General features: G+C 38.9%; 1 protein-coding gene across 4 annotated transcripts in view; it reads right to left on the minus strand.

Annotated features, from left to right (window-relative positions):
- Window positions 1-26444, minus strand: part of tln1 (talin 1) — an 86946-nt gene that overhangs the window by 41906 nt on the left and 18596 nt on the right. For 3 of the 4 annotated variants that reach the window (XM_022681254.2, XM_049469011.1, XM_049469012.1), the window contains exons 2-20: window positions 23327-23397; window positions 14553-14715; window positions 12290-12387; window positions 10597-10726; window positions 10331-10483; window positions 9915-10057; window positions 8578-8705; window positions 8363-8423; window positions 7764-7868; window positions 7439-7594; window positions 6027-6128; window positions 5311-5387; window positions 4736-4916; window positions 4531-4644; window positions 3801-3909; window positions 3329-3537; window positions 2676-2774; window positions 2524-2583; window positions 202-369 (exon numbers count right to left, since the gene is read on the minus strand). In XM_022681254.2, the coding sequence (XP_022536975.2) occupies window positions 202-369; window positions 2524-2583; window positions 2676-2774; window positions 3329-3537; window positions 3801-3909; window positions 4531-4644; window positions 4736-4916; window positions 5311-5387; window positions 6027-6128; window positions 7439-7594; window positions 7764-7868; window positions 8363-8423; window positions 8578-8705; window positions 9915-10057; window positions 10331-10483; window positions 10597-10726; window positions 12290-12387; window positions 14553-14682 (2223 nt within the window). In that variant the 5' untranslated portion in view covers window positions 14683-14715; window positions 23327-23397. The remainder of the gene's footprint in view (window positions 1-201; window positions 370-2523; window positions 2584-2675; window positions 2775-3328; window positions 3538-3800; window positions 3910-4530; window positions 4645-4735; window positions 4917-5310; window positions 5388-6026; window positions 6129-7438; window positions 7595-7763; window positions 7869-8362; window positions 8424-8577; window positions 8706-9914; window positions 10058-10330; window positions 10484-10596; window positions 10727-12289; window positions 12388-14552; window positions 14716-23326; window positions 23398-26444) is intronic. The other variant, XM_007255290.4, reaches the window with a different exon arrangement.

Consider the following 26444-nt stretch of genomic DNA (forward strand, 5'->3'; position numbering starts at 1 on the left):
ACACACACATGCACATGCACAAACATCTGGCTTGCTCAGTGGTTCTGTCTGAAGGAATTAGCTCCAAGTGGCCTTAGCCATGACAAAACGTGGTTGTAAAAAAATAGGAGGACCATGAAATAGGAGCATTATGGCTGACGTCTGTCTTCTTTGCACGTGTATACAAGTGTTTTGCATCTGTGTGCACATGCAAGTTCTTACCCGTGTGCAGGCCACCAGCTGGGAGGTGGAGAGGGCGCACTGTGTTGCAGCTGCAATGACTCGGTTCTGCTGGGCTGAGTCTTCTGTTTTCTGAGCCACGTTCTTTGCCTTTAGAACCAGAGCTGCTGCTGCATTAGCTACTGCCTTAGCTAGCTTCATCAGCATGTCCTGCAGATCACACGCACACACACACAGCCATAGACACTGCTCAGCATTTTTTTAGCAATTGGCTTTCTTTATGTGTGAATGGGAACAGATTTTAAAGGATTACTTTTATTTTTGATTGAATTGAGGTGTTAGTTTAATAACTAACTATGGATATCTACAGTATGTACATAAATCACCAACTATTTAAAATATTCTTTGAATGACAGGCAACTATCACTCCATCTTTTTATCGTTGAGTCAATTAATTCACCCACTCAATAAGACCCCACCCCCAATCACTTGCAATGCTTTCGATACCAGGATGATGAGGACAAGCAAATGAACATGTTGAACAAACTGCTGCAAATACACCCCACAACCAATGCACTCAGAGTAAAGCAAAAGATCCCCAGCTCTGATGCATCAGCCAACAGATGCCTGTGCCTGTCAGCATCACAATGGGAAAGATAAGGGGAGAAAGAGCCATCTACCCACCCAGTGGCACCATAGCCAACTTCGCTCTTAGGCCACGATTCAAACTCTGGGCCATCGTGTCAGCATTTTAGCCTGCTAAGCCACTCAGAAGCCCCACCATTTAAATCTAGTAGTTTATCAGCCAGCGCAGTACTTCAGAAAAGGTGATCAGAGAAGCCAACTAGAGGCTGACTGCCTTGGAAGCCTCCTGCATACTCTGGATTCTTTCCATGGCGCAGACAGACAGACAGTTACCACCATAGATATAATTGTATTCCACAAGGTTATGTTTAAAACTGGCAGCAGGGAGGCCCCTGGCTATTGCCTGTAGGTAAAAACTCAATAACGACCAAGTAGTGCCATGTATAAGAGAGTAAAAGCAATAATCAATGACTTTCCTATGTATATTTTTGGCTGATCTTTTATTGTGCAATGCAGCAGCCTGAGTGATTTAGAGAATTACAGCTACAGGGACATTTCTCTTTAACAGCGGCGAGTTGAAAAAGGAAAAGAATGTCTTAACAAAACACCAGAAAATGGATGCGTCTTTCTGTTTCAGAAAAATGTGTTCAACATGCCTGCAAAAACAATACAAACCACAGTGCTAAGCAACTAGGGAAGCACTCCTGGTGGGGTTGCGTGGTTGATGCAGCCAGACGGCAAAAACACACACACAACCAGTAGATACTCAGAGTCTGTCCTATTGTCTTATACAATCACTGGACAAATAAGATGAGCAGCAAAATGGACCTCATATCAGAAACAAAAGGCACTGTGAGCCCCCATTGCTGCTCCAAAAATTCCTCACACAGCAGTTTCAGTAGACTGTTATTTGTGGTGTTAGTGACTAAATGTTTCTTTTAGCAGCAGGAAGTCGAGCGGCGCGCTCCTCACCGTTAGAAAAGAGGGAAAACTCATGAGGAGCGGGGCGCTTATGTAATTTGTGGCTGCTGTGCTCAAGCTGCATTCCACGAGCACTTGAGAGCAGTATTAAGTCTGCTGCAGGCCTCGAGGGGCTGTTTCTCTACACTAGCACACTGCTAACAGCATGCCACAAAAACTTAACCCCAGGGAGAATCAGGTTGATTGTCATGTCACTAAAGAAACTCTAAAGAAGAAATCATTACCCTGGTCTGTGCTCTGGCCTTAGCTGCTCTATTATTACAATGCAGATTAATATTTTGACCACACAATCCTTTTTAAATGTTTATAATAAGACTGTCTCACTTTGCACTAGTAAAAGCAAAATATATACAGTATAAATATATATATTACTGTTTTTTTCCCCCAAGTCTACTATATTATGAGCAGCATACCTTTTAAGATACCATTAAGAGAGACCCACCACCATAAGTTTTTACTCTAAAAAATTAATAACAAAAGATGAGGACTCGTGATAGAATATATATGTATAGAGAGAGAGTACATTGATCAAGTTTGAAGAGTAACTCCACCAAAAAAATTACTTACAGAAAAAAAATAGCTGAAAATGTAAAATAAATAAATAAAGAAATTAATTAATTAATTAATTAAAGAATTGGCAGCATGTATTGTCAAAATTTTAAAGTGGAGTTACGCGTGAATTAAGTCATACTACGATTAACTGAGTTCTCCAACTAAAGTTACTAAATATGATTAGAGAAAATTAGTACGATTGGCTGGTGAGGATGAATTACTCGTTCTCTGAGGGCGTTTTGTTACCATCATTTGACTATAATGGTGAATCCGTCTTGTGTGTCTGAACGATCCTCTGCCTAAAGACTGGTTAAGGCAGTGACAAGGAAAATGCAAGTTAAATGTATTCATATTGGTAATGTTTTATTTAAGAGTGTTTTATTTAATATATAACTTACCTGGAACTGTTGATCAGCGTCACTTTCTCCAATCTGCTGCAGCAATTCTCCACTGGCCTGGCCCACATTACCTGCAGCCTGCAAAAGGTTCTGACGAGGCTGTGGAGAACAGATAGACATATAGCCTTCAGGAGACTGTAGTTGTCTCATCACTAACTGTTTGTAGGGTACAATAATTAGTCAGTGTTTATTGTTGAGGAAAAGACAGAATATACTTTATGTTCAAGTGTTTTGGGTGCACCTTCTAATGAAGGCCTTTAGCTACTTTAGGTTGTACTGACACAGATGTGCAATGCTCACACACTGCTTGTCTAGTTCTTTGAAAGGAGTACATGCCTTTTGGCTGGTGTGGGTAAAGCACTTAACATTGAGCTGTGGAGCAGTGGAAGTGTGCGTTCTGGAATGACTGTGCTGCATCCAGTTCTTTTGGGTGAGTTGGGGTTGAGTGCTACGACCCCCGAGGTTGGGTGGGAATCACCCAACATCTTGAACTCACAAACACTTTTCCTAAATGCTATCAAATCCTCCCAAAGGCCTTCCCTGGAAGACTTCATTTGATTTCAAAGAAAGCCATCCCAGCACCTTTGCCCATAGAGTGTATAACATCTTCCATTTGATCTCTTTCTCTATTATTATTAATTCTAGTGTATAACCTCAGTGCTGGCGGGCTGAGCGGTCTTCAACATGTCCGACACGGCGCAGGCCAGGTTCCGGGCAGCACCCAGGAGCTGCTGGCCAGTTCCACCCTCGTCCTCCATCAGAGCAGCCAGCAGCTTCACGCCCTTAGACATCTCCGTCAGGTTGGAGGAAATTGTGGTCACTGCACAGCCCACAGCCGTGTAGTCTGTCTCTGCTGGATCACCTACAAAACAGAAAAAACAGAGAGTTGTCGGAGGTAGGGTGTTCTGGAAGGTTTTAGAAGTCAGATGTTCCACATGTCCTATCTAGATTTAAAACTTGTAAACCTGAGACATATATTAATCTTGCTGGTACTGGTATTTCAAATGTCGTAACAATATAGGCATTTTTCCAATGCATGGTACCCAACATAGTCAGCCCTACTTTCTTTTTGGTTCTTGTTTCCACGAACACAAAAATACCATAATTGTGTCTGTCTGAACTTACCTGCAGTAAGATTGACCATAGATGCTGTTCCTGCAGTGATAGCATCCACCTGAGAGTGAATCTCATGCTTGGACTCATCCATTTTGTTCTTCCTCCAGGCTTGAGAAGCCTGGCAATTCAGACATATGAACAGGAGAAGGTTATGTAGATACCACTATATGGAGCCGATAAAAACGTCTGTAAACTACCACTGTATGTACCGTATTTGTCGCACTATAGGGTGTACCAGATTATAAGAATCACCTTCAATAATCCTCTTTCTGGTCTATTTTCATACATAAGGTGCACTGGATTATAAGGTGCATTTTATGAGCACTATAAGGAACTTGGGTGGTGGTGGGTAGCTAACTAAGTTAAGTAAAGCTAAGCTAAGTAAACAAAGCTGTAATAAAAAAAGACTTTCTAGAGCGGTTAGCGGCTATTGCTAATGTTGCTCCAGCAGTGCTAGCTAGGGTTAGCAGCAGGCTACAGGCAGATGATACACACCTATAAAGAGGAAAATAGCAGTTAGCGCCTAATGCTAATGCTACTCCAGCCATTGGTAATGGAGAACTAAACTGAAACTCATTCATAAGGCGCACCGGATTAAAAGGCACACTGTTATTTTTGGGGGAAATTAAATGATTTTAAGTGCGTCTTATAGTGTAAAAAATACAGTATTTACAGAATATGGAAAAAAGGACAATATGTGTGAGTGATAAGAGTTAGAAAAGGAATAAGTATGTCTTACCGCATCAGTGCCCAATGGAGGCAGGGCATCAAAGTCATCCAGAGAGGCCTGAGCAGCCTGCACTGCCTGCATACTGGAGTTAATGGTGCCTGTCAGGGCCTGCTGGGCTGAAGTCTGCAATAGGAGTAAGTTGGACAAAAATTATATAGCTGCAGTCGCAACCCAAAACCAACACAAAAGAACAACAAGCTATAAACCAGCTCACCAATGGGGGCATGTGTCCCGTGTGCATCTGGCCACTAGTGATCTGCTGCTTGGCCTGAGGCATGGATCCCATCTGGAAGCTTCCTTGACCACCAGCACCTGAACGCATGATGACCGGCATAGCCACAGAGCCTGTCTCCACCTTCCCCACCTTGTTGAACTGCTGCTGCATCACTGTTGACCTTTGAGAAACACACAGCAAATCAGCTATACAAATATCATGTAAGCCTGCCATATAGGTTAACATATGCAGGATATGTTAGATAGGATACAATATTAGGCAGTGTATTAAAATAAGTGTAAATATGAAGATAACAGCAGCAAAAGTAATGACAGAGGAAATGTATCTTTCAGGGCAGGGAAATTATTTTTAGAAGACCAAGTCTGGAATATCAATCACAGCTTCACAGATGTTACACTGAAAAGCAGTTATCCAAAGGCATATTTACTTTTAATCTAGTAACACTGTAAAAGATTTATATTTGAGTAACTGTGGTAACAGGTTTTCCATATTTGCATACTGCTTTCTCTTAAGTACAAACTGGAACATTAAGACCGCTGGACCAACATGCTTACTTTTTAGGTGAAACAGAATCTTCCAGCATGGTCGATTCCTCGTCTCCTTCTAGGCCAAAGTGGTCTTTGCTCTTTTTCTGTGAACAAGCAGAGTACACGTGATAAGTTCTAGAGAGTTATGCTATGTTACTTGTGACAGGAGCCTGAAAGAAGCACTTTGTTGCCAAGCTGTTCACCCCTGAGAGGTCAAGCATCAAGGTTTGTTGTGGAATTCCTCTGTCTCCTGTGAACCACTGACTTGATGTAGAAGACTTGATGCGCAACTGTCACAAAAAAGACAGCTGGATAAAAATCAACTGGTGGAATTAACACTACAGCCATGGATTTGATTGCCTAAAAAAAGCAAACATGCTGCGGCCAGCTAGATTCTAGGCAAAAAAAAATAAAAAAATAAATGGTTGACTTTTTTTTTTCTTCACTGGAACGGCTGTACAAAAGGGCGTTTCTACTTCTCTCAAAATACCCATGAAATCTGTGTAGAGATCAGAGCTTTGATTTCTTTAAAATCATAACAAAAATATTTATACAACTGAAAACCTGTAGTAGGGGACTGTGCTAAACTCCATCCCATTAAGCAGAAAGAGTATATTGTTCTCATGATAATGCAATTTGTCATAAAAAAAAATTGTCATATTGGCCACCCCTAATTATAAGATTTTTTAAAAACATATTCCTTTAAAATACATTAACAAATGGTATACAGGTGAATATGCTACCTTTTTAAGGATGATGTCAATGTAGCCAGCAATCAGCTGTGCAATCTGCTCTCCTTCAGTGGTCTGGACTGAGTAGTAGCCATCCTGATAATCTCCAAAATCCTAAAGAAGAAAGACGTGGTCCCACATTTTATTATTACAAGAAAATGTTATAGGACATCCATGTATTGTTCTTTACAATGAGTGCAGTTGACTGTATAACGGCATGTCTAAGCAGACTGTACTAAAAGAGTTTTTCTAAAACATTCTCCAAGTTTGAAAATTATGTTTTAAGAAAATGCTGCTGTCACAAGCCATGTATGTCATTATGGCTTAATCTCAAAAACTTTCTTATTCCCTATATAGTAAACTCAATAAGTCATAAATCTAAACCTTGTTCAGGCGTTTTACAATGTAATAAGTGTATAACTATCAAAGGTATACAGTGCACTGTTTAGATTTAGACTGTGTGACTTAGTTAGTTCCAAACATACTGAGTAGTGAGTAATTTGTAATGTATTTGGGATTATCTTTGCTGTCTCTCTTTATGAAGCGCCATGCCCTATGCTCAAGAAAATGTTTTCATTTCTGTGTGAACAATTTGATACGTGTAGACGTAACCCAAAACACTGGGAAAACAGAAGGGGTACATGTAACCAAGGAATTTGATAGCTGTCAACAAATTATGGTTCGATGGTTCCTCCTCACATTGCAGCTCATTTATAAACTGCCACAGCCACAACACTGCACCAATTTTTCTTCCAGGTTTCACATCATGCAGCCAATATTCAGCTTTGTGGTGATTTGCCAGGAAATAGCAGCCTGAGTATTTCCCCAGACGTTCTAAATAAAAATACAAATTTGTACAACTACCCTCTTTTTTCTGCATGATGTCAAAGGGGATTTGAAAAAAGTCCTTCACAGGAAGCAGGGATTGAATATCAGGCACACGCCTCAGAATGATCTTGTTTATGTCTATTCCGAAAGGAAAAATCTGCACCTAGATCAGGAGCTTTTATTCTTTTCAAAGAAAATCAGGCAGGAGTTCTCAGTAATCTACATCAATAGCCTTGGTCCAGTTAACTTAATGCTCCAAACTGTGTCCAATATATCAATTGTGCTCTTGGCATTTCAGATTAAACAAATGTACCCATTGTTCTCCACTCTTGGATCAGGATTCGACCTGATTTGATAAAGCACTGGTGCAATGCATAAAGCAATGGTGCAATCAGAGAAGTCATAAGACTTTTTATTATATTCTGTGATGAATTTAACAATCTCTGACAACCTTAACAGTTATTACAGTGAACATATTAAAGTGGAATTATGTAAGATAACAGTAACAATTACGCATTCTGGCATTAAACGTGGGGAAAAGTAACTTCAAATCAACACATATTAGTTTCTGTAAAATGCAAAAGTTCCATACTCACCAGAGTGAAGCTCTTTGGTGAAGCAGCCCAACGCTTGATGTTTGTCAGGCTCCACTCTTGCATCACCTCCTTGGTCTTCTCGTCCACTCTCATCACGCTCTCCTTGGTGATGCCCAGCAGGCGAGGGACCAGCTTGTTCTTGCCCTTCATTTTCTCCTACAGGGTGGAGAGAGACACATTCCATCAACTCCATCTGGGTAGAAGCTTCTCCTTCTGGTGTTAATTAGTGAGTCATTTGTTGAGAACAGTGTTTTACACAGTGACGTTTCCATAGTAAATTGTTCCATGGTACTGCTACAGTAAAAATATATATATATATTTTTACCTTTACTAGGAAGAAGGACACTCCATAGGTTTTGAGAGATCGGGCCAGCTTGACATAGCTGACTTTGGCCTCAATCTCAGTCATATTTTGGCAGTTTTTGTGTGCCTGTAACAGAAAAAAACTTACTTGCACATCCAGCTGATTTCATTTTAGTTCAGAGCTTTATTTATTACATTAATGCTGTTGTCCTTGAAAGCTCTGAAGACATCAAATCAAAACTATAAAACATATTACACAAGAATGAAGGAAGCAGGTTAAAACACATGCACATTCATCAGTCTCTCAAGCAGAGTGCATAATCAGCCTCAGGCTTTGCACTGTACCGATGATTATTTCCAACATTTCAAAGATGGCTCTTTATACACACTGGCCATTAGAATAGCACTGGAGGGAAAAACAGATCCCATTGCAAATGTTTCAAATTTGACTTGGCCCCAGCTCATGTGTTTTTAGTCTGAGCTTTCTTCCTCAGCTGTAGCAGAAAGAGAGAATGCACTGCAGCCACTGGCAACAGAACCGCAGCAACCCCTGCAGCACTCAACCTGGGAATGACCTCACTCCAGAGGCTTGCATCAGCACGCCAAACTCAAGGCTCTAACCTGAAAGATCTTTTTCTCGCCTTTGTTCTTGATGTACTCTTTGGGCAGGAATTCTTTCAAACTGGAGAAGAAATAAAGAGATATGGAATTAAAATTTGATTTAGAAGACTATCATTTTGGATATGAATGTGTGAAAGACAGAAAAATACTTTTAGTCTAATGGTAAAATTGTGTAGAAGGAATGAAGTACTAAATAATATAACAAAAGGGCTCACTCAAGGAATCCTGGTTTGTGTTTAGATTCATTGTGGTCACCGAACTGGATCTGGCACTGATAACCGGCGAACTCGCAAGCCTTGTCAAAGGACACAGGGTGAGATCCATTCAGAATATCATCTCGAGCCTGCGTAGAGAACCATACAACACAGTATATTAGCATACATACAGCCATACTTCTGATGTTTTAATTGTGTTTAAAAGCAGTGGATCACAAAGTTGACAATGATGTTTGAATAAATAATACAAGCTTATTATTTTATTTTACATTGCTTTCTAGATTTGCTTTTAAGTAATTGAGATGGTTATAACAAGAATCAAAACAGGAAGGTAATAGGTATGAACCCCCTAATGCAGTGATTCTAAACTAGTGGGTCGCAGACAGCTTGTAAAAATAAAGGCATTTAAAAAAAAATCATTTAATTAAAAAATAATCAATGCTCATCTGATTTTGTACTTTTATTTTATGTTGGAAGAAAAGAGAGACTGCACTGAATGCAGAGAAGTGAAATATCAATTTATGTGGCCTTATTTATTTTGTGCAGTTTTAATATTTAATTATATTATATAATTAACTTTTATACATGGTTTTGTCATGTTCCTCCTCAGATCCTTAACAAAATGCTTTTAAATTCATATTGCGTTATGATGTATGTTTAAATTAAATTAAAGATTTTTTTTTTTTTTTTAAATAAATTAGTTTGGTTTGCATTCTATAAAAGTGGGTCTCGACATGACCATGAGAATATATTGGTCCCAGACTAAGACTAGTTGAGAACCCCTGCTCTAATGCTTATTCCCTATATAAACTAATGCATTTAAGAAAACTGGAGACAGAACCTGATACTTTCTGTATTTTTTGTGTGTATGAACAAACTGAGATTTTACTAGAAAGAAAAAAACTCTAAAAGTTACTTTGGCTGGAACAAAATGTTCTTCACTGCACAGGCTGTGCCTGTAAAAGGAGAAGCTCGATGCAATAAAGGAAAATCTGAGGCAGAAGCCAAAGTTTAGACTCTTAATAAATCTAATGTGATCCACTAAGTACACAAATACATCAACATTACAAAGCAGGTGCCTCTGGTCATCAGGTCCAGCAAAAAAAAAAAAAACTTCAATAGTGTTTTATATATTCAACATGTGCTCATGACATTGACCTTTTATTTTTATGGGAAAAAAATCAATTACATTTTCTGAAACAAAAAAGGCCTTTAGAATAGTCAGACACTAATGCATGCATAATGGGCTTTGTTGTCTAGGTGATCAGGCAACAAATAGAAAAAACCTATTCTAAGTTATAAACAGCTGTTTATTGGCGCATTTTCAGGATGCACACCTGTACATATAGTAGATTAAGCTGAACTGGATCTCTGGAGTCCACATTCTGGTCAGAGTAGAAGAACTTTCTCCTGAGGAGCAACATCTCTGTCTCCTCCACCCCCTGCTCACGAAGCGTCCGTCCATGATCCAACCAGTTTACTATAAAAGCATAAACAATCACAGGATTTCAGAATTCACACAGAATGATGAGGTTAAGAAACATTTGAATGTCCAAACATTGTGAAATATGCTTTACATGTTAGAAGCGTAAACACAAGACAAGCACAATGTGTCCCCTTTTTTTAATGATATTCAAATTTGTATCATCTAAGCACTCTTTGGAGTAAATCATAAGAGCTCTATAGTTTCCACTTTATTTAAAATAGCTGGAAGTGGCTGGTGAGAACAGAGTATACTGAAAATCGGACATACACTCATCATCAGTGTGAAGCTTCTGCTTAAGTTTCTCCATCTTTTTGTCATCCCTCAGAAGGGTTTTGTCTCTCTTCAGTGTTCCTGTTGTCTCCTCCTTCTTCTCTTCACCAATATCTCGCACCAACGAATACTCATCATAGTTTGTGATGCCTAAAAGAGCACAGAAATCAGCACACCACAATCTGAATATCTGTAATAATGAAATATCTGAATAGTTCCATTGAAAGGTTAATGTTTATAAAAGCTCTCCTGATTTGACTAACCTATTCTGGCACAAATGGTCATGAGCATGTCACTGACAATTTTAGAGTCGTCCACCATGACGGTTTTCACCGTCCCATCCAACATGCGGATCTTGAGCGGCCTCTGTTTCTTCTTGTAGTCGAGTGTGTCCTGCCAAGCACAAACAAAACAAAAGCATGATTATACAATTGGTTTGTCCTCTGGCCTGTTATTAAATCCACTATTTTGCAACTGTAATCATCTGTATTTGTGGGATTTGGAACTAATTAGACATGGCACAAAGACGAGCAATACAATCAAGCTACTTGGAATTTAGCTTAAAGCAGCTTTATGTGTAACTATTACCTACTAAAATACCAGTTTCAAAAACACTTAAAGCTTTACTGATGTGTAATAACGAGAACAGCATCTCTATTGTTGCTATTTATACATAGAGGCTATTGCACCATGTATCTTTGGTGATGCAGACGGTGCCACACTAGCGAGATTGGCTCAACACTGCTCTGAAGTCATATTTGTATAAAATTGTGAAAATGTTGCTCTACTGCCTCAGTTCACAAGATTCTTTTACTTTTACTCTCTCAGTTTATCCACAAATGCATGTATAAAGAATGTAATTTTTGTTGAGTGACTCAAAGCACAAATTCCACTCCCAGACTTTAGGGGGAGTCCCGGAGAAGGAATTCTCACCTATTCTGCTTAAAGGGTGGCCTTGATTGACTAAGCATTGTAATCGATAAACTCTTAATTACTTCTCGTCGTCAAACTAATGTCACTGGTGTATTTCACTGGAGTAATGCTGACAAACATTTCCCCACAGTGCAAACAGGGAAATTAAACCATCCATCCTTGTAATACAGTTTTTTTATCACAAATTCTGCACCACAGTAGAGTGTAGGCTAATATTTTATGACATCTTACACGATATCACTTTTCAAAGCAATGAAGATCATTTACTACTACAAAAACCATGTTAAGACTTGAATCTTTAAACTGGGGCCTGATAATCTTGAAACAGAAGCACTTGCTTAAGGCTGCGTTTTCATGTAAAACTTGAAAAATCAGCCACTGCAGTCTCAATAATGATGTACTTCTTTAATTAAAATACAATATTTAAAGTGGCAGTTCCTAAGATTTAAAGATCTCTCCGGTAAGAGAATGCAATGTTCAGTATGCAGAAAAGTACTATAAAAAGAGAAGGCACCACAATGCACATTTTAAAAGTAGATGAATTTGGTGATTTACGCAAGGACACTTGTGGTCCTTTCTTGTAGCTTGCTCTTTTCCAGCTCTTTCCAGTTCTATTTTTCATCAGTGCCATTGGCTGCACCACTGCTGCTCAGGGATCCAGAATAAGCTGTTGTGGCCAGAAAAACCTCCAAGAGACCCTGATTTTAAAAATAATATATTTGGCTTTGCCTGAATAGTAGCAGAAGCATATTGATAACATTTATGATAATATTTTGTTCTTTGTCCACTACAGATTTATTTATTTTTTTTAAATCTTAAAGACTGATACTTTAAAGACACAATAAACTCCAAAAAACATTAAACTAATCATTTAATTCTCCTTAAACTGGAATATTAGTCACTGATGAGACTGCTCTTCCTCTTCCTCAGGGGTGTAACCTCTGTGGAATGGATGTGTATGAATGTGTGTGAGTGATTACTAACAGGCAGACATTCCTGCCCCAGAATGACTGACTCACTCACCCCATTTCTCAGCATGTAGTAGTCCAAGGCTTTCCCTGCTTCCAGCCAAATGCCTTTCTTTGGGTCTTCATCTGACAGGAACAGGCCATAATCGTTGGCTAGACAGAAGAAAGAACAGTAAGCACTTCTTCAATGCAATTGGAATTGGTGTTTGTGAGTGTGTGAAGATTTTTTATAATTAGAACCAGAAAATGTGCCCGTCCAGTTTTAATTAACTCCAGATTAAATGAAAGGAAGCCCATTTCAGATGTTCGTAGCACTAAGACGGTGCTAACTGGGTGGTAAAACTCTGTCTGTCAGCTGAATAATACAGACCACCGTAGCCACCAGAAATTACAAGAAGCGGCAATCACTCATCCAAAATTAGCCCCTTAGCGCTTCTCAATTTATGAACACGCTTCAATTCTTGTAACCACAGAGAGCCGTCTGGCCTTCTCTCTCTCTTTTACTGGGCATCACAGCTTAGTTTCTTCTCCCTCAGGGTTTAAGGTAGTGTCTCGCTGAAAAGCACAGCCAGGACTGTGAGAGGTCTGCTATTTAAGATGCTGAACATTCCATATTAGCTGCTGATGTTGGCCAAGAACAGGCCCTCAAAGTGGAAAATTACTCACAGGTTAGGACAAGTACGGAGAGGACTGTGTCCAGAGGGAAGCTATTATGTAAGACTGGAGACCCAGCCACGCCCAGATTGAGGCAAACTGTTGCAGAGCAACAGACGAGCTTTCTCAGAAACTCTGCTGCTCTTGTGCTTTATTTTGGGGGATATTTTTAGCTTCTTTCTGACTGTTCATTCATTCTTTGGAAGGGAGGGGCTTTTGCGGGGGCTGGTGGTGGAAAAAGGGAGGAATCGTGGCTTCATTGCTTGCTCTTTGAGAGAAGCTGAGGTCAGCAATAAGATCTCTGGACCAAGGGCTCACCAAACGTTTAATTCACAAGGAGGCTGACATGAGGTTAGGTTTACCTCACTTTACCCTAATGAAGATTAAAACAACTATATGATAAGATGAGCCAAAAAATATAACAAAATTCAGGCTTGCATGACTATAGCCTGGATCTTAAATCAGCATTTAAGTATGACAAAACTAAAGGGAGGAGTATTTTGCTCCGGCTCTGGCATGACATGTCAGAGTTGCACTGCATGGTTACTGTTTGCATCACTTGACTGAGGAAATGAAACAGACAGATAAACATTACACGATCCAGGGTGTCTTCATGAAGTAATGGAATGATCTGTATTCATAAACACTGGAACGAGGAGTTTTTCACAGTGGAAAATTTGTACATACATCATACACATCTCAAATATCTCAACATAAATGTAAAATGGCTCTTTCATTTTTTATTAATTCTGCTGTATATACAGTAATAACAGCATCACAGAACTGGCTTGCTTAGCTGGCAATGCTATATTCTCTTAGAGTCATGTTCAAAATACACGCCTATAATATTGCACCTGCAAGCCTAACATGACCTGACCCAACCAAAACCTAAACAACCACAACTGTCACAGAAATGTTCTGCACTACTGTTTCCTATGTGAATCTCACTGTTTTTTTCTGGTAATGCATCAAAACCTGTCCACATGTAAGCCTTACAGATAATTGTGTCATGAAAACATCAATGTTGCATTAATTTTATTAGACTTTTAATTCTGCTTCATATTCAAATTTAACAAACAATTCAGAGAAAAAATTGGTTTCCTTTTTTTTCTTTTCTCAGTTAGCTATAACATCAACTATGAGGCTAACATTTCTAACAATTTGAATGTTTCTAAACTAATATAGTTGTTCAGTTTGTTACTATATATACACCAAATACACCAACCATGTTAAAAAAATAAATAAATACAATTACAGTCAGTCGGTTGCACAACTGTTTTGTGCTAATCAGAGAAAAAGTTTTGCCCCCCACTTCTAAAAGTGTGCCACCACGGCTGGTTTACAGACATATCCGTGTATGTAGCACAGACTCTATCCCTATGCTTTGGTGACAGTTTGAAATCTTTCAAATCAGGCTGATGCAGCTTAAACAGTAAATAGTACTTTGATAGACTAACCAGTAAACCAAGCAATGCTGCAGTGTTATGTGTTGATCATGTGATTAGTTTTGACAGCTTTTGAACAGTATACACAACTTTATTTTTATTACTGTCAAACCCTTCAGCACATATACTATATGTTTGATTCTCGGAATTGGGGAACTGATGGTGCAGCTGATGTCACACGAGATAGTAAGAGAGTAAGAGAGTAAGACAGAGACTCACGCTGGCCGAGCTGTGCTTCTGGAACTCTCTCCCTGATGATTCGACAAGCGTCATACACCATGGTGGAGGGCTCAAACTGCATAGTTTTCACCACATTCCCCACCCCGATCTTTAGTGACAGCGCCACCATGTCTGCGCTTCTGTGCCTACGTCACTGCTACACCTGTAAAAAGAAAAAAGAAAAAGAAAAAAACACAAACACAGACACACACACACACACACAGAGATTAATATCAACACACTGCAGACAGAACTATTAGAACAAAAATCATTTAATATTTGCATTACATTCATCCATTAAAAAAAATATAATAAAAAAGCTTTTTTAAGCTTCTCTGTGTTACCTGGACTCCATTTACAAATAGTTTTATGACATGCCTCATTTAAACACAAATAAATGATGCTTGGAAGCTACACTTGCATAAATAATGTGCTTTTGACATTTCTCAGAATTCTCTTAGACGTACTTTGCCATTTACCCAATACTGAAATAACCTAGGTGAATCTGCTTCTCCTTCTGTCGAAAACAAGGAACATTAAAGAGCAGGGGGGTTCCCACCCAAAGGAATCCAACAGAATATTTATACTAGGCAGATTTCCTATCTAAGCTACCCAATAAGACTTGGTCAATGACAAATCTGTATCTAGACTGAATAATACGACATATATATATTTTTGGACCCGTTAAAAGGTACAGAATAATCACTGAAAGTTTAAAAAAAAGAAGAAAAAAAAAAAGAAAATGTGGACTGGTGTGGTAGATTAATATTACAGGATTTTACATGCAAATGACATGCATTATACAGCATTGCACAGTTCTTGCAAGCTTTATCCTGCTTACTTTGTCCAGAATGGCAACAACAGACATACTTATGTTGTGATTACTGTCTCTCACACTGATCATTAGACTGATATTGTTAAATGGACATGAGCATTTCCAAGACTTCTCAAACGTGTTTCAAACATAGATAGAAATAGCAGGCTTTACGTCTTGAAACATTTATGGTAAAACTGCCCAATCCTGGCCATACATTCGTACCTTTGTAGCCTTGTAGTCAAACTAGCTCTTTTACTGGCCTTTTCTTTCATAAACATTAGATAACATGTCAGGTGGTAAACGGGCAATCAGCAAAAGTAACATTTTGAATTCCAAGTGGCGGGACCAATTTTGAAAGAAAGGAACGTTACAATCTTTTCTAAAATCCAAAAATGAGCCATAGTTTTAATAAGGATTTAGCCAGCTGACAAAAATGAAAAACAACAGTAGCCACTCTATGCTTGGGTCAGTCCTGAATAGGTACTGTAAGACTGCTATGTGAGGTAAGATACATTTCAAAGCTTGTTGAAATTTGCAAATTACTTACACAAACTTTAAACATGTGAAATAATCTAAAGCACTAAAGAATTATTGTTTAACTGTACCAACATAAGCATAGCGCTGATATGGAACTCCTATAGTATTTTTTCAACAATTGCAGAAGTGTGGAACTTTAAAAGTAGGCCATGAAGTCTGTCTCTCTCATGAGGGATGAAAGCAGTGAAAATGGCTGCAACAATGTCTGCAAATACACAGTCCGCTCAGAACACAAGCACCGATTTGGGACTAGAAAAGAAAAAAAAGAAAAAAAATCAAGCCCACTTAGGATCAAAGAAAAATGATATCACTGAATCAAAACCCAACTGTGAAATCAATCAGACTGAGCAAAAAGAACCAAATCCTATTAGTAAAGCCCAGCGGCATGACACAGCAGATAGAGAGCTGAGAGAGGAACATCAAAACAGAACCAATCAAAATTTAAATATTTTAGAGACTTGTGAAGACTGCATTTTTTTTTTCTTAACTGGAGATCAAAGAATGGGAGAATCTTTAATGTGTTCATTCATGTGTGATTCATTCAATTCTGTGAAAACAGAACATACACATTGTGCTATAAGAATCTGAAATGTATAGCTGAGAAAATCCCAAAGAATGGAGGAAAAGAGGCAAAGACTGCAGCAGCTCTGAAGTACTACGATGACCTATACAATACAAACATTCACCAGTTGAGACCCAAGTCTGTAGCTCTGCTCAACCAGCACAAGCTTCAGAATGAATTCAGATCCACTGACATGCCAAAGGTCATGGGACAGGAACTGTTATGATATCCCATGATGTTTGCAGTTTCCCATGAAAGCTAAATAACTTTGAACTGAGCTGTGGGATATGCAGGGATCCTGCACTGAATGTGGATATGATTTCTGCCAGAATCACTTGTCTGCTTGCATGGACAATTATTGCCAGATTCTGCCAGTCATGATCACTACCATCCACTGTGCTGTCCACTGTGGGTAGTAATGCCTTCTATGATGCAGTCCTAGTGAACCTCATCACCTCCCAACTTACAGCTTATCAAATCTAACAAATTGTTGTCTTTAAAAGAAAATCCACAGCTGGTATAAAAGAAAATCCACAGCTGGTATACACCAGCTGTTTCTTATACTGCACTGAATGTGGATCCAATTTCTGAATCAACTGTCTGCATGCACGGATAATTTATGCCAAATAATGCAAATCACAATTACTACCAACCACTGTCCTGTTTAATGCAAGTAGTACCGCCTTCTTTGATGTAGTCATGGTAAACTTGCGACACAGCTTATTAAATCTAACAATATGTTGTCTTTATGTAAAAATCCACTTTTTTTAACACTAGAAGCTCCTTACATTGTATAAACTTACAATATATCAATTGATTTTGCCTAGACCAAACTAAAGAGTCCAGGTCAATAAAAATAATCTTGATGAAAAAATAATCATTTGCTTCTCTTTTAAAGTTTTTTTTAGGTTTTGGATATTTTTGTATTTTCTGAGTTACGAAAACCATCTTTGCATGATGAAAGGTTGTGATCTTAGACATGTTTTTTTCACATTTAACAAAATCTATTAAAAGAGGAACAGCACAAGCAAAGGCTGAAAACAGAGGAACCATTTTGAGTCTGAAAGTGAGACAGGCAAACCACACAGTGACAGTAATAACTTCTAATGGTTCCCCTAAAGCACTTGTGAAATGAACGTACCATTTAGTTTCTTCTTTGTTATGGCTGTTTTTCCAGATTGTGCGTTCTAACGTAACATGGGAAAACAACTAAAGTGAAGAAAGTCATTGTAGAACCACAACACATGTTGTGAAATTCCCAGAGTTCCAAACAAGTCCATCAAATGGCTTTCAAAACACTGAAGACTGGTGACATTCAGTGTCACAAATCAGTATTAAACAATAACAGCAGGACTCAAGCTCAAGTCAACAGAAGCCCTTGCAGACCACGGTTGCTGCTTTGTGGTGTGTTTGAGAACAGCAACACACTGAATGATTTGGCATGTTGAAAAAGGCTGAAGATTCGGCCTGATTCCCACAGTTAGCATTGTTGTGGTCTTCCCATGGGTGCCCCTTTCTCTATCACCCTCTACTTCTCTCCCCATCCCTCCCTCTCCCACTCTCTCAACTGTTGGCACAGGTTCTGTGGAGGGTGGCATTCCGGCCGTCATTCCAGCTCTACTGTCTCTAAATTTAGGGGGGGTTGGATGAAAGGGCAGACTTCATGGCAGACTCATGACAACCCCTTTACAACTAAATTCTTTAATAGGAGCTGCAGAGAAAAAGGTGCTTCACACTCACTGAACACAAACACTTTGAAACTGCAAATGTACAAGACAAGCCAAGTAGCACATGCTAATGGTTCAGAAATGAAAATGTCTAATAGAATGCGAATGAGGAACTATTCTGGCTCCTTTAAGAATTATATATCTCAGTAACAGGGATGTTTTCATGTATGCATTCTTTAAATTTTTAAAATCATCAAAGTTGTCTCCTCAAACAGCAAAAAAACAAAAAATAAATAAAAGGGTTTGTAGGCAGGACCAGTATAGATTTAATACTGTGTATGATAGCATTTAAAAACTATGATCTCTGTTTTGTCACATATCTGTTTCGTGTCTGACCAGTACACAGCCAAAATATCAGCAAAAACATGAAAGAATAAAAGAGCCCACTGTAGTTGCCAGTTTAGCAACAGGCTGAACTCTATGAAAAGGGAAAGTAAGTCAAGAGTCAAGAGGCTTTTATTGTCATTACATCTGAGTACAGGTACACAGTGTAATGAAATTACGTTCCTCCTGAACCATGGTGCAACATAGAACAACAAGTAATAGACAACATAAAGTGCAGGAGTGACGACAGTGCAACGTAAAATTATAACACTAAATAACAATAAATACAATAAATACAAAATACGAGACAATTTAAAGGCAGGACAGTGCAGTACCGATACGGTATAATAGAGTGTTTGATGAGGATAAGGTGCAGAGATGTGTGACATACTGTAACATTTAGGACATATATAATCACAGCAGTTACCGAGGTAGATAGTTTATAGTTTTTTTAGAGTGCAGCAAATATTGCTGATAGGAATAAAGTCATGTCAGCCTCTGTGTGCTTACTGGGTGTGTGTGTGTGTGGGTGGGTGAAGTTCAGTCTTTGTGTGAGTAAAAGGGGGGGGTGGGGGTGTTCAGTTCAGTTTTGTGTGAGTGGTGGGTGGTATGGGGTTCAGTTCTGTCTCTGTGCGTTGAGAAGTCTGACTGCCTGGTGGATGAAGCTGTTGCAGAGTCTAGTAGTGGAGGCTCAGATGCTCCTGTAAGTAAACCTGAATGAACCAGTTTGAAAATCACCACTTACTTGACGTTATGCTCCCAGCTATGAGGCTTTAGTCCCAAAACCTGTTTAATCTAAGCCTCAGTTAGCTGGAACATGGTCTGTGCTGTGGTGTTGAGCCAAAACACATCAGTTTCTAGCTAGCTAACTTATCTAAGCCCAACAGAGTCTGGCCGTAACAAGTCAAAACACAACAGAACTTGTTGCAATTAGATTTCCTGTCACTCCAACACTAGCTGCTTGACTTTGCTCTGTCACCCACACTGGTGTCAACAGATAAGAAGACAATAGCAGCTGCACTGGGCTTTCAGATACTTAGTGTATCTGTATCTAGGACTAGCTTAGCAGTAGTTTAGAGCCACGGGAACAAAAAAAAAATCCAATTTTAGAAAGCCTGCCTTTTAAGCATGTTCTGTGGTGAGCAGATTGTTATGCTACCAACTAAGCTAAAGCTAACTCTTGCAGATTTAGAGCAGTTCAACATTTGTAATTGCCAGACTGAAAGTGTATAGATTATTGAATGATTAAGAATCAATTTAAAAAATAGTTGGCACAATATTTAGTGATTTACTGCTCTATGGTGGTTTTATGGTGGGATTATATCTGATGTTATATATTTTGTCAACCAGAACAAGCGGACATTGCTTTTCCAAAGATAATTCTCTTTTGGTCTAATAAAGATTATTAAATCATAAAGTAAGAGCTTACCAGCTGCACTGCATTTCTACACAGCAAAACTGGTTACAAAATTAAGTTCAGCATCAGGGTTAATTAAATCTGAAGATAAGCAACCCCTATGTTAATTGGAAGGCACATTACTGCTTCAAGAGGGTCATTATAGCGGTGAAAAGCCACAGAAGTCATTGCAGCCAGGCATCCGTTTTTGGAGATGGCCAGTGTAGGAAATGAGAAAAAGACAAGGAGCTCTATTAACGTAAGTCTCAGAGCAGAACAGACTGACAGTCAACAGAAATGACTGTGTGCTGAAACAGGCCATTGTTGGGACATTTGAGGCTGAGATTTATAAAGCAACAGAGTGATTAACTGTGTGTTCTAACAACAAAGGCAGGCAGTATAATGGTATTAAGTGTGTTACTGCCTGGGCAGTGAAAGAGAGGGGACTGCCCAACACATCGTTTATTGTCTTGGACATTTTAATGTTGGGTTCCCCCATTTTCACACTAAAGTGCATTCCTATGCTGGGGTTCCTCTGACAACCAGGCTGCATGCCTCTCACAAACAAAAATGTAAGAAAATTAAAAGGATATTTTTCGCAGTTTATCATTCCATTACGTTTTCAAAAAAAATCTAAAAAAGCCAAAGTTATTCACCATGTTGTCAATTTTGCAAGCAGAGTCTGCACAGTAGAAACTAAAGGTGGAGCAAGACTCTCTGACCTATGTTTGTCCCGCTAACGCAATGTTTCTTGTCTATCCAGCTTCATCAGTTAAGCGTAATGTTTCAACAGCAAAAGTGCAGTTTATGTATTTTATCACAAAATTAGTCACATTTGGTGACCAGAAAATTCCCAACAGAAAATTTGCTGGCCGAGGTGTTTCTGCCAAGGCTGTCAATCCCTTCATTCCTAGGTATAACCTGCCTTTTTGATACAGCAGACTTCTGATGGAAAAGAAAAAATGTGCCATTATTAGCACAGGAAAAACAAACTCTCAGAATAACATATTGGAGTTCTTGAAGATTAAAATAAAGTTTAAAGGAGATAAATTAGAGGAAAAAAGGTATTTTGTTGCCACTGAAATATATGGAGATAAGAAGAACTACACATCATACTGTCCATCAGCCACTAGAGGTGCTAGATCGATAGTGACCTCACTTTTGAGAAATGTGTTGTCTGTCCATGCTTTCTTACAGTCATTGGTTGACCCCATTAGATTAAGTTGAAGTGAGCAGCATAAACATGCTCCAAAATAAGTAACAGAAAAAGAATTGAAACTGATGACTAACACAAAACTATGCAACTATAAAAGCAGTCAGTCTGGGTTCTGATTAAGCCAGAACAAAAATAGACCACATTTTGCCCTTGTGTAGGCCGGAAGAACCCGATTCCAGGGTCAGTGACCGAAGCTCTACACAACCCAGCTATCCTTCCTATGAAAATCCCCCCCCTTTCAGACTACACAAAAATCAAGTAAAGAGAATAGCAAGCATGACCAATGCTTGTGTAGGTTTCCGCTCAGCTTTGCAAGTGGTTATCACCTTTTTTTCCCTTTTCTTTTTTGGGGGGCTAACAATGTGTGTGAGCACGTTGGTTTCATGTACACAGCCATGTTACTCTGCATTTGCTCAATGCAGCATATGAGGGACCCTGAACAAAGTGCAAACATTATGCACTGTAAATCCTGCATATATTACAGTAAAAAAAGTAAATATCTCTCAGAACCTGCCGAAGGCTCGCATTGACGTGGCAGCTACGTGTTCTGTTCTTAATAACTAACCAGACATTACAATGTCCACAAATGGCATATAATGGCATGTGCCACTTCATGAATAACACAAACCACATATAGCACTCTTTGGTGGTATTTGATAGCAAAACCTGACATTCAGAAAAGCACATTCTATCTACCTACAAACTGACTGTCAGCAGAGGTGTTAACATGCAGATATGGAGAGATACGCCATGCCTGTCGCGTACAGTACATAGATGTTAGATGTCTAGCATGAAGCCAAATGTATATATGTTAAGGCTCTTATTAATATGTACTATTACAATATTGTACTAAAATCTATACACACTACTGGGGGTGTTGGGTCTTAGGTCTTTCCTTAGTGCCGGGCACCCTTTTCTGAGTTTAACCTGCTTTTGTTTAAGTAACTGTGTATTTTGTGCAGGGAAGGCTTTCTACTACTTTTCTACTACATATTTGAGCACTGCTGTAAAGATTTGATTGCATTAGTGTGTCGGATGAACACCTACAACTGCCCAAAAATAGTGAATAGAGACAGACACAGTTTCACTGCTCAAAGCTGGGGGATTTTACCCCACTAACCCAATGCCTGGCATCAGTCACGGTGCCAAATGGTTCACTTATATCTGCTCCACACAGTCCTATTTTACGGACAATACTGCTTTACAAGAACTTACAGGAAGCTGTACATTTGCATGTCTGTGTCAGCAAACGCGCAAATTAGAGTAATTAAATACTATTGGGGGGGGAAATAATGTTCAACACTTTTTACTTGAATGCTTCTTTTAAAATTGAGATGTGAAAATGGCCTAAAATCTGAGCATATTATTGTCTTGGACCCACCCTAAACCATAACCTGGCCCCTTTAGCTGTGGTATTTACGAGGCAGGGTCCTGCTGTAAAACGTGAGTAGCGCTACATGCAGAATGCCATGTGGTGCTGTGACGTAAGGGTAGTTGGTGTTGTGTGAACATCTAGTGAGACAGTGGAGATGTGTATAAAAATATCACAGTGAGGTCACTGAAGTGTATCAAAGTGGAAAGCAAAAAACAACTTTGCATGGATACAAACATCCAAGTAGGAAAAGTTAAAAACTAGCTTAGTAATGTGAGGCTTTGTTAGAGTTCCAGCATGTTCAAAAAAGCACAAGCTGTGAAAGGCATACTAATTGTGATGTTACGCTAAAAGGCTGCCTTGGGCAACATTTTTTCTGACACAGCTGTTTGCAAGAGAGCTTAAGAAACGGGTCTCGACAGTGCCTATTATGCCTTCAGAGGAAATACACAAATCACACAGTCACACAACAGCTGAAATGGAATCTTAAAAACAATACAGCTGAGATGGTGACAGTTTTACCTGGAGTTTTTATCTAGTATTTATTTATTTTTTGTTAAATAACCACACACACACACAAGGTAATATGTTTTAACGGTAGAGTAAAGAAACACACACACAGTGAGAAAACTATTGACATAAAAATACCAACAATTTATCAGCCCTAATATTAATAGAGAATTGCAGCATAATAAATAAGTGGACCACAGTAACATAGAATACAAATCTTTGAAAATAAAATGTTTACATTAAATGCAGTCCTATTATGACACGGTCAACTGATTTTTATCCCAAACAGCACATCCAAAAATGTAAACAGTACCTGATGGAATCTTCTACAGATGGGAGTGGGCCACCCAGAGGGATGTGGCTGTCTGGGGTCTTCTAATGTATCTGTAAGGGCAAAAGGGCAGGTTTAACTCATCACATCTCTCATACCAATCAACTTTATCAACAAGCTTGTCATGAACTACATTCCGCCTCCTCAAATTACTGCCTTTGACATTCTAACACACGTGCATGTCCAATAAAACAGTGTGTTAAAGTTGATTCATTAACTGGGGAATACACAGAAATGCATGTTATTAATATAGTGGATGTAGACAAGGCCACGAAACAAGACTCAAGCAACTAATTGGTGTAAGAAAGAAAAAAAACGAATGCAGAAGCTGAAGATCAGTTATTGAGCCTTGGCAGCTTGAAAGAGTCATCATTAACATTAGTGTGTAACTGATACGACTGATACAGAGCATTCAGACACTTCGCCAAGTCTGATTTATACCACTAGGAGCCAACACTCTGATACTTCCTTCTCAGCAAAGTAAGAAGACGACTAGCAGCCAGTCATATGACATTAAGCCTATTTCAAGCCAATTCACAAATAGAATAGAACACATTTCATGGATTAAAGTAACTTCAGGATGTAAAAGAGCAATTTCAACACTGCATGACTTCTTCCTGCTGTTTTAAAACTTTACTGAAATTTCAGTAGAAGCTATAATAGAGGCTACCTGCTTACAGAACAGTAGACACCCACAGAGCTGCTGATTTATTTCCCACATACTTACAATATATACACACATATAATACATTTCACATACTGCTACTACATGTCTGTACTATTTCCTGAAACACAGGCTTCCATACAAAGACTGCAATATCCTTAGACATGCAAGTAGTCCACAAATATAAATACAGTAATTATTATCATAATATTAATATTATTATCATAATATTAAAATTAAATAATATTTCCATTTTCATTTGCATGAATATGCAAAATCAACCGCAGCTTGTCTTTACTTCTCCACAGAGGTCACTGTGCATCTCATTTACCTGTGCCTCTCGCACACGGAGAAACCAAAACAAAGACACTGATTGTTTCAACTGTAAACATGGTACAGATTTCAACCAACCATCAGCCCTGTGGGCAGGATAGTGATATACTGAAGCTCTGATTTGTCTGCACTTAATACTTCTTGCATATTTTGGACAATCCAGGAGAGCTTCCGTTAGCGACTTTGGCATTAAAGACGCACATATTGCAATTATGTTTAAAAAGACAAATATAGGAACAAATTTATCAGTCAACCCCTAAGGACTATTCCTTTGCTATTAACTGTTACAGTAAGAGATTTCTGCACTTGAGTTCAGGGTATTTTTTTTTCAGAATCATAATAAGGCCTGATTTTTCATCAGCTACAGTATTCCAACCTCACCCCCCACAAATTAAAGTTTTTATACTTCTGTATGACTACCTACTAGTGATAAAATCACTATAGCTTCTGTTATAATTACTGATTGTGCACACTGCACCAAGTGAAACTGGCCTCGGCTTGAAAGTAAAAGCAGTTTGCTGATATAGCTGTTCCTTCATTCCTCCCTCTCATTCTACTGTCACTAAATGTCTGATGCAGCAGGCAGAGCGTGCAAGTAAATTAGAAATTAGAAAAAAAAAAGCTAACACCACAAGTCGCCAACACCTGTCACTTAATTTAAGACTGTCACAATAATTACATTATTGCCTTGTCATTCAACACTTGGACATGGTTATATGAGGACATGCTATTATGTAATCATTACACCAGTGGCATAAAATGGCATTAAATTAAATGACATATTTTGTTTATTAAAGTTATTTCTGGAAAAAAATGTATTGCCCCCAAAAATATTATAAACCTATAAAAATATACCACAATATTGTGGTATATTGGATGCATCTGCAATTCTGTGTGCATGTGTATACATAATGAAACCTTCTACACTTTAATGCTTAACTAACACAAAACAAGCTGAATTAACTGCCCCAGGGGGTGATATATGGGACTGATGGACCAAAATGCAACCTATACAAGTCAAATTAAACAAAAAGAAATCTCGTTGTGGCGCAGAGTGGTCCAGTAATCTAAAGCGCTGCCACTATGAGCAGGAGGTCGCAGGTTCGAACCCCAGCTCATGCAACCCCATCAAGCTGCCGGTGCTCCAAGGGAGCAAAATTGGCCCTGCTCCCTCCGGGTGGGTAGATGGCGCTCTCTCCCCACATCACTCCTAGGGTGATGTCTGCAGCACAGGGCGTCTGTAAGCTGATGTACCAGAACCAAGCCGCTGCATTTTTTTTCAAGCGCGCTGTGATGCTACTCAGCAATTCTGCATCAGCAGCAGCTCGAATAGAGGCGGTGACTGACTTCACATGTATCAGAGGAAGTATGTGCTAGTCTTTACCCTCCTGGTTTGTTGGGGCATTACTAGTGACAGGGGGAGTCCTAATGAATGGGTTGGGTAATTGGCTGTGTAAATTGGGGAGAAAATGGAAAAAATTCTAAATAAAATTATAAAAACAAAAAAATTGTTGTACCGTACTCGTACAAAACCCACTGCGTTGTAAACTGAACCTTGCCCTTTAAGCAAAAAAAATAAAATAAACATTTGTTGCCACTGGTTTGTTTACTCTAATTATGCATTTTTAAAAAAGATTTTTCAGATTTCCCTATTATCTAAATTATAGTTCCTAAAATTGGTTTATAACCAACATCAAACATATCTTAAACATAACTGAGGGGGTTCAGCAAGGATCCTTGCCAGCATGACAACAAGTCTTTTTTCAACTATCATTTAATATAGCAAACATGAGTGTAATTATATTATTTTTGGTGGTATCACCCCCTCTAACTGTAGATGTAATAACATCTTAACACAATCACATGCTCTTTAAAAGTTTCCTTGATATTTTGGTTTGGGATGAGATGACTTGAGCGTCAGGATTTTGTTCCCGACAAGTGGCGACTCATGCGGTGAGGAATGCTGCACAGTAGATGCAGCTCCTGCTCTGCCACAGCGTGGCGTGACGTCATTTCCTGTTTGAAAAGCCCTTCAATGCCATAAAAGGGAATTTTAGCTATCTGCAGGCGAGGATGGAGCACGCGCACTCACCAACACACACA

This window comes from Astyanax mexicanus, chromosome 20 (genome assembly GCF_023375975.1).
Source record: "Astyanax mexicanus isolate ESR-SI-001 chromosome 20, AstMex3_surface, whole genome shotgun sequence".
Classification (NCBI taxonomy): Eukaryota; Metazoa; Chordata; class Actinopteri; order Characiformes; family Acestrorhamphidae; genus Astyanax; species Astyanax mexicanus.